Source organism: Ceratosolen solmsi, unplaced genomic scaffold, assembly GCF_000503995.2.
Source record: "Ceratosolen solmsi marchali unplaced genomic scaffold, CerSol_1.0 scaffold13, whole genome shotgun sequence".
In the NCBI taxonomy this organism is placed as follows: domain Eukaryota; kingdom Metazoa; phylum Arthropoda; class Insecta; order Hymenoptera; family Agaonidae; genus Ceratosolen; species Ceratosolen solmsi.
In genome coordinates, this window is record NW_011948418.1 from 3,866,967 (window position 1) to 3,876,898 (window position 9,932).

Consider the following 9,932-nt stretch of genomic DNA (forward strand, 5'->3'; position numbering starts at 1 on the left):
ATTTATCATCTGAATGTATATAAAATTTTAATGAAATTGATGAATATCCGAACCTTTATATTATATCAATACGAAAATATCGTAGAATTTCAAATAGAAATATTAGGTTTATAAGATGATTAAAAGAAAATTAATTCTCACGCAAAATAAAATGAAAGGGTAAATTTGTATTTGTATTGTAAAACCATTTGATAATTATTATTAAATTTTCACATTAGCAGAAATACAAATGAAATAATTGATCAATGATTGTTCTGAATTTAAAAAAATCTTAATATAAATAAATAGATTATATATTTAAAAGAATATATGCGTATGTACTAACCTTACGTAAAAATGCAAACGGTTGCGCAGCGGTGCAAACGTATTTCGGATTTAAAAAGAACCTTTTTTTTGTCAATTTATCAATCCTTGTTTTGCACTCATTAGCCGACAAGACTTTCAAACTTACAGTTTCCAAATATCTACTTTTTTTACCAGTAATTGTCCTGCCCCACCCCACTGTCACGACGTTTTGTCCATACAAATTACTTACTGGTGTAAAATTCAGAATTGCCGGTGCGATTGTCGAAGATATTGCTTTACATATCTAAAACAGCATATTAAAAGCCAGATAATTTACACTTGAAAAATGATTTTATGAAATACAAATATAAGTAATACTTTTTTCTCATTTGTCAAATAATTCTTATAAAACAGTTAAAAGAATCTCGATAATTTAGTCTTTATATATAGATATATACAACTAACATATTTGGTCTATAAATTACAAATAAAATATCACGTGAACAATTAAGTACCTTTAGAACAGCAATATCGTTATCGGTTTGTATTAAAGCTTTGTTATTATTTTTAGCCCACGAATTGTAAGTTATAAATTCGTTAGGTTGGTATTTTGTACCCTGTCTTATATCAACTGATCCAACAATTACTTCAATTTTTATCATTAAAACACCATCGAGACAATGAGCTACGGTTAAAATATCTTTTGGCGAAAGAATTATTCCTGCGCATCCATGATCACTTTCTGGTTCACGGTTCAGATTATTTATAACCTTAATAGATACAATATATGGAAATTCTTGATCTACTGCTCGTCTTACATTTTCTCCTACCATGGCTTTGTTATCTATAATTCGTATCAATTAAAAGACTTGAGTTTTAATTAAATAATATAGCACGCTACAATAATGTTAACTGTAATCAATTATTTTTTATATAAATTAGTTTTAAAAATGTAGCAGTTTCTTATTGGTACTTACAAAATATATTTTGAATAAACAGAAAACAAATTGTTAGTCGCATACTGAATAAATAGATGAAAAATACGATTAATTTATAGATGTAAAAATTCTTACAATATAATTTTGTATTATGGTAAATGATAAAAAATCAAGTTAATTGCGAACTTCATATAAAATTTCACTTAATTTCAAATACCTTATATAGTTTTTTGTATCGGTAAAAATAAATTAAGTTTAGCTTTGATATACTGTGTTATCATATTTTAAATAATATTGACAGTTTTTTCTACTTATAAATGAAATCTTATAAAATACAAATACTAAATTACATTTATTGATTTTGTATCGATAATTATAAATTTCCTCATTATAGTATCTATTACTATAAATATATTATAAATTTTTAATCTTATAATTCTTATAGTTCTGAATATTAATTACGATTACTTTGACTTTTCCAGCAAATCATAAATATGTAATTTAAAATAATGCTTTCATTATTTTGTCTTATATAATCAACTAAATAAATATTAAAATTGTTTATATTCTTTTTCTCTCTATTTATCATTATAAAATATTGCTATTTTACAAACAATTCTTACAATTTATTTTGTAAGGGATTAATCTTTGTACAATATTTTTAGTAATATTTTCCAAATTACTTATTTTTTAAATTAAAATTAATTATCAATAAATAATATATTTAATAAAAATGAATTATTACTTTTAATTTATAATGTATAATAACTGAAAGGCCATGCCAACATATAAACAAACAAATTAGCAAATAGTTTATTAAAATAGTTGAATGAAGTTATGGACATGAAAAATATTTTACAAATTCATACGAGTTTACTAGAAGTTGACTAGAAACTAGTTGACTAGTTGACTAGAAGAGATAACATAAAGCAGTTTTTTCTCTCTATTATTCAATATCACTGTTATATAATAATTGTGAGACTTACAATACAGTTTAGTATTTCAATTTGGTTTTATACATACATATATATATATATATATATATATATATATATATAAAATAATGAAAAGTAGAGTTAAATATACTTTATTTACATTCAAATTTAACGATTTCGATAACTTAACCTGTGTATTTGGTTAATTTTGAGTCACTTTTATAACAATTTACTTCAAAATATAAATAACATTTGTATTTATTTCTAAAAAGAAAAAAAAATTATATATCAATTAATAACTTTCTTTTACTTCTTTTATTCATTATAGATATAGTCGAAATAATAGGGAAGGCAATTTTCTGTAAATTCCTCAAATAATTTTTGTTTTTTTTTTTTTTAGCACTACGACATTTACTTAGAGAATATGCTCGATCGAATATTTTTAATAATAAATGCTTTAACTACTTTAAAGTATTATAGTATATTAAACTTAGTCATACTTTTTCAATATTCAATGAAATATTTTTAATTTAAAAAATACATATTTTTATACGTATTGGTACTAATGTAATATTAATTCATACACTCTATATTGAATATTTATTATTTGAATAATAAAACAATATAAAAAAAATTAAATATAAAAATTACATGAGTACTTTAATTCCGCTTTTTTTTTTTTTTTTTTTTTATAAACATTCTTCTTATAATTTCACAGGAAATTTTTTTAAAATACATTTAATTATCGCTTATTAAAAAAAAAAAAAAAAAAAAAAAAAAAATTATGAATCAAATAAATTATATTCACTTATATAATCATCTCAGACATAAGTTAATTCTTATTCCAGATAGCATTATTTATGTTTGTAAAATATGTATTCTAAAATATATTCTGAAAATTTTACATCGATGAAATAACATACATAGAATTAAAATAAAGTAGTATGTTTTTTACATAAGGGAGACGTGTGTTTGATAAATGGATCGTGTATTTATTTAACCGAAAGCAAAGCTGATATAAGATGTAACTTTACATTTTAATTGACATAAATTTTAATATCAATTATATTTATATTACCAAAAAAATCTAGATCACATTTACTTTCTTTTTATTTTTTAAGAAAATAGCTGAAAATATTAAAGATACGATTACTACTAATTTTAATAAATTATCCACTTATATGAACTGCGTTCGCACGTCGTTGTGCTAAAAAATTTGTTTAATAGCTTCGTAATTTAGATACTTATATCGTCATTACTTTGAAGAAAGATGCTTTCATTTTTCTTTCTCATATCTTACATTTGAAGTTTCATTTTATATGTAAAATCCCAATTATAAAAAATATATGTATAAAATATATTTTAAACATGCAACTGTCTGTAACTGTAGTACGTGACCGTATGTGTAGTATAGTATAGCCTTGTAATTAGGTATGCGAACATTAAAATACGTTGAATATCATACAAGTCATTAAAAAAAATTTCATTTCATTTACATTATGAAAAAAAATTTTTACCAAGCTTATATATTCAATAATAGAGTTTAAGTTGTTTTTTAATCATCACAATATATATATATATATATATATATATATATATATATATATTTAAAAAGTCTACATATAATGTTTTAATGCTTATAAAATATGATTTATATATTATAAATTTATATATTTTTGACTTGTGTTAATTTTTGACGATTTTACTAATAATATTTAGAATATTTAGTAATAATTTGTTAACTGGACATACAAGATTCTATTTACTCGATAACACTCGAATTGCTGCATTATCATTGATGCGCGCGACAAAAGAACTCGCACAATAACAATTTACCAAATTGATTATATTCTCGCTCGTGTCATCTGCAAGTTTAGACCCAACAACTGACTTTTTTACGATATGGGCAATAAATTGAAAGCGACCGCGATAGATCATGACTTAATCATTAGAAATTGGACTTTTTCAAGTCCGCACGAAAGAGTTTTACGAGACTTTCCTCCCCAAACTAAAAGAAAATACCGAGCTTTTGGTATTCTGTTCTAATTTAGTTCTTCTTTTTTACGATACGATATCTCTCCCGAGTTCAAGGTAACGCCGCTGAGGAAATTTGCACTACTCCGAAGCTTTTCGCCCGTCGCCTTTTTTTGCAGCCTTTACTACTATTATAGCGGACGATGCGAAGAGATGCAAAGTTCTCTTCTTCTTTTATCTTTCTTGTTTTTTTATTATTGTTTTGTTTCTTAGAAAATTAACGGCGATCTCGTACTCTAAGAGTACCTTTAATTTTATTTATTTATATTATTTTTTTTTTTGTATTGATTTATGTTTTTTATACTACAAAGAAGAAAAAAAGGTTACCATTTGTGAATATATCATAACTGACAGTTATTAGAATAAAAATAATTCAGTATGAAAAATAATGACACATAACATTTAAAACAATTTACGGATATCTGACCGAATGCTATTGCTGACGAAATTCCGTATTGCTATTAATACGATTCTATATTAGTTCCCAAACAAAATTTACGACAATATACATAATATTAATGAATATGGATATTGGTTATAGTATTCGTAAACGATTATTTTCCAATGTTCCCATGAATAAGAATAATAATATAATAATTGTAAATTAACGTGAAACTTTTATAGTATTAAAATTAATACCAAAGCTTAAGTGTCGTTGTTCCCATTTCTAAATTGTACATGCATAAATCATATAATCCTTCGGTTGTCTATACAAAATTTCGTACCTCACCAATAGAAACCTTCATAACTGGCCAAAAGCTTAAATATAATGACAAACGTCGAAAAACATTCGTTTTCGAGCTTCTGGAAAAAGCACTTAAAGCGTCTTTCAAGCTAGTTTCTTCAATGAAGAACAGGCGGGAAAGTCATCAGTTAGACGAATGCCCCCGTCGAGGTACAACGAAACACATAATAGATGCCGTAGCAGTGCCGAAAGAATTTCCCAACAATTTGAACAACTCGCGTTCGCCATTAAATATTAGAGTGAAGCGAGAGGGGTTGGATCGTCCGAGCCGACGAGAAGGACGAGAAAAAGTAATGGCGAGAGGGAGAAGAGGAGAAACAGAAATATGAATGAAGAATAAGTCAGAGATCGATAAATAAGACTTAAGCAGATGAAAAATGAAGGATCGAGTTGTGCGAGTGCGTGCGATTACAAAAAGAAAAAGAGCGGATCCAGAATGTGAAGAGTGGCCATCTGCCCAGTGGAGGATTGTTCCTCGGACGCTGGCCGGTGCATCGGTGCGTACACCCTCGTTGCGTTATGCGCGCGCGGCTTTTCCCAAAATTCGGGTCAACCGGTATATACCTCCGGCTTAATGATCTCCGATTTCCCGGTGAGTTAAGGAGGTCCGTTGCGTACGGGAGGTCGTAAAAAGATCGCGCGACTTTTCACCGTCCAAAGGACAGTCAGTCCCTTTCTCGTCCACCTTCTTCTCCTCCTCGTCTTCGCTTAATTTTGTATCAGTCGGGCATGGGCTCAAATTTTACGGCTCACGTGGCTAAAATGAAGAGACTCGACGCGTCTCCAGGATAATGAAACGTCAGGCACTTAACAAAGCGTTTAATGGCACGGCCGATACCGATAACGTTCCAAGTATTCCACGACTTTTAATTACAATTGCAAATTAGCATGGGAGGATACAGGAAACTGCACAACAGTGCACCGCTAGAAAAGCGAATATCCATCTTAGTATGAAAATTTGACAATGCGTAACGGTAAAATTACATCGTTCGGAGGTTGAATAAAATTTTACTAGCTCGTCCCGTTCAATAAGCAGCGAAATAAGACGAGAGAGAAATGATCGATTACAGGCCAAAAGTTGCACGCTAACACACTTTACATGCTCGTACGCACATATACGTTACACACGCTCACATGTATATATATATATATATATGAAGAGAAATATGAAATCGTGTACCGAGTTCAATGCGCAGTTAGTAACGCTGGCCCAATGACACACAATTGCAAACAGCTCGTCAGACGCGCGTAATCGCCATTACCTGCGGCAGCATAGCGGCAATGTCCCCCGGCACCTCATTAGCATCGGCTAGCGAAAAATCGACAAGATCGCTCACTCGGCGCGTGAAAACGAAGGTGAAAGCGCTCGACCCGCGCTCAAAATTAATGGACTTCCTCCCAGGGGAGTCGTCGGCCAACAATACTACGGCTAATCGAGTCGATTCTCAACCGACCAAACCTCAAGCCTTTTTTCACCCCGGAGCCGACGATGTGTGTGGCGACGGAAAACACGTGTCGAGTCCGTGGCCTGACAATGACAACACTTTCGGGACCATTTTCACGGAACTGGTTTTAAGGGGAGGCGATTCGTCAGGCGCGTGAGTCAATCGCCTTCCGGCCCCAAAGATACAGATAATTATGCTCATCATGCGCACAAAACCTGGCAAAACTTTCTATTTTCCGGGCGGCATTGCGAGAGTGCGTGAGTGCAATCTGTGTGCGTGCATTCCGAAAAATAGGTAAAAGCCTACCTAGAGTAGGGGGAGGAGGGGCATTCCGAGGCAGCATTTTGAGACTGAACCTAAGGGCTTACGAAAGTTTACGGGGAATTTTGAGAGGAGGGACATTTGCTTAGATTGAAAACGAGTGACGCGATAAAGAAGTTAATCACGATTCTCGCGATTATTTTTACATACCGAGCTAATACAATTCGAAAATTCCATTCTCGATTTTAACTACGATTGTCCTACCGTTCGTCTCGTCCACGCCAATGAAAAACAATGTGAAATATCCTGGGACTGATGCTACAGGTAGCGATATGTAATATAATCGAGGCAGGCCAAGTCTGGATTTTTCAATTGAATTGACAATAGACTTGTAAAGAGAGCATCTGCTGTCGGAAGAGAGTCCTAAAGTCCAACGAGTCAATTGCAGCTTCTCATCGGCGCGTGAAATTCACCAGGAATTCGGACGGGCGTAAGAAATTGGGACTAAAGAGTTGGCACTCGGGTCGATCGACGAGCCGCGGATAATTGGAGCCGCGCAGATTGGCCACGCGATTTGTCACGGATGTTGCGGTGACAATTCTCACGGAGAATGTAAATTTAGTCGTCGAGGAGCGATGGATAATGTTGCGCACCGAGGAACGGATGTGCCCACGACATTACAAAGAAAAAATTGCTTATAAAATGAGAAAATGCTTGATTTTGGAAATATTTGACAGAATCTCGCTCTCTAGCCGAAAGAACGTTTAATAGAAAGGAAAGTCACCAGCGGGTTTCTTAAAATATCGTAACGTAATTTCTTCATATTCTTTAGAAGTATCCCGGCAAAATCCGCCGTGACTTGCCTCGTACCATCGTAAACGCCGGCTATTACGTGCCCCATAATTGTGACTCGAATGACTCGAATGGTTTATTTGGCTGCTCGCACTCTGAGAAAAATAAAGTGCGACTACATTGCTAAGAGAAATGGCGTTATTTATCCCAAAATGTACGCCTCGAGATCTCGTCGAGTAATAGAAGAGGGCGGTTCGCATAATTATCGGAGGGATCGAGAGAGATGGACGAGGGAGTACAAGGACAATAAAAGAAAAGGGAATGGAAGGATTCGCGAGCTAATGAAGCCTCGTCGAAGGCGGGAAGAGGGGAGCGAAGGGAGCCGAAAAGGTCCCTGAGATCGAAAATATCAAAGGCTCGCTATCGGGATAGGGAAATTGAAAGTCTTTGTGTGGGGCAAATAAGAAAGTCTCGGGGCAGTGCGTCCAAGGGCCGACGATTCCATCTTTAGCCGAGTACGATGCAAGTCCGGGAAGAGTATGCGAAAATAATTCTACCTTTCGAGTGGCTCTTTTATGGCTTGCGGGCAACACTGGGGCTCGGATGAATGAAAATCGACGCGCGGCTAAGATTAAATTTTACCTTCGTGCGCGCACACGGAGGCAAACGAGGGGGCGGGCACGAGCACGCGCGCACACGCGCACACGCGTTATTTCTGTCAATCAGCAAGGAATTTAAACGAGCCCGAGACACGAATGAGACATTGGATAATGGAGATCGAAATTACCGAAGGGTGGCGAAGGAAAATAGTCATTATATTCAAGTAGAAAGAGTGAAATTCAAGTAGAAAGAGGCGCCAATATCGAGATCTGACAATGAAAATGTTGTCCCATTCACCTGTGGGCAACAATGACAAACACCTCGTTGGCGATTTAATCTCATTAAAGAAGTCCATGCTGGATTGAATGGCGGGGTCTCACCGTCGCAACCCTTTGTGCGCTCACAACTGAACTGAAAGGGGATGTTACCCTCGAAAGATCGACCGGAAGCGATTATCCGGAAAGCGTGAGTAAGTGCCCAAGCTTGCCCAAGCTGAAGACGCGACTAGTCACGTTGCCGTAAATTACTTGGAATTTACAACAGAATTTGCGTATCGTCGTCTGATACTGTGATTCCTCATGAGCGGGCCATTCTTTATTAAATTACTTGGAGATGAGAATTTGTCTGTTATCGGCATGGTGAGTGAATTCAAACTGTCTCCACGCGTTGAATATCTTCATTTCCAATTTTACAACTATTTAAGAGTTTTTTTTCTTTTCCCATTTTTTCTTTTTTTTTTTTATTTATTTATTTTTTTTTTAATACTGTTTTATTGCTTTGCGTTAAAATTGCAGAGGCTCGAGAGAGTACATCTCGACAGACCGATGAAAAATACTTAATTGAAAATCAATAGTGGTAAGTGCGGTTTTCGAATACATTATCCTTTCCTTGGTATTTCAAAAGGATCGATCGATTTACTGGTTAGGACATTTCAGCTTGATTACAATTTATCGTGTTTTTAATGAAAGAATCCATCGAACTTTAGACTAATGAACAGCTTTTCTTGGCTTGTAAAAGTAATTTTCAATTTAACATTATTAAAGAGAAGTGAGAAAACGGCATAATATATTCGAGAAAACGTAAAAATTCACTATATTCTAATTTTCCATTACATTAAACAAAATAAATAGCAGATCACTCTAAGATTAGCAGAAAAGGAACTCAATTTTCTTTTCAACAAATTTTATAGCTCAAAGTGCACCCTAATATAAGACAATATGGATATTATTAAAGAGGAAATATTTATTTGGAATGTGAATTCCACAGATGCAGTCAGTTGTCCGCTCGTCAGTCAAGTCTAATCCACACCTAACACGTCTTAATTTAAAAAAATTTCGTCTTAATAAATAGTTATTGATTTTTTATAAATTTTTTTAGCTGTACAAGTACAAAATATGCCTTCTGAACTTGGGTAAGTTTGTTTATTGTAAATATTAATTGATTACTTTTATATAAATAAAAAAAAAACAATATTTTCCATTTAAAAAGGCACTACATTACAGAAATTAGTATTTAAAAATGATCGTTTTGCGTAATTCTTAAATATCGATAATTTAATGTAGATTTAAAATATTTTTTTATCTTTGTAATTAGTTATTATAAAAATGACATGAAACAATAATTTTCATGTTATTAATTATTGATATTTTGCAATAATTAATAATCTAAAAATTCAACTACTTTAAATAGATTAGATTGATAACGTAGTATATGATGTATCATTATTTAAATATTAAACATATCAATATATATATATATATATAAATATGAAATCTATTAAGATAATATATATAATATATATATATATATATATATATATATTATATATATTATCTTAATAGATTTCATATTTTAAGAAAATATTGGCTTAATTTTCTTACCTCGAATTTCTGAAACA

General features: G+C 32.2%; 1 protein-coding gene across 1 annotated transcript; it reads right to left on the reverse strand.

Moving 5' to 3' along the window:
• Positions 1–602: 602 nt before the first annotated feature.
• On the reverse strand, positions 603–1,364 carry LOC105360378 (chymotrypsin BI-like). The gene is made up of 3 exons (XM_011497269.1): positions 1,263–1,364; positions 801–1,129; positions 603–623 (listed from the first exon to the last, which is right to left on the reverse strand). The coding sequence occupies exons 1-3, from the start codon at positions 1,303–1,305 to the stop codon at positions 603–605; spliced, it is 393 nt and encodes a 130-aa protein (XP_011495571.1). The 5' UTR covers positions 1,306–1,364.
• Positions 1,365–9,932: the final 8,568 nt, after the last annotated feature.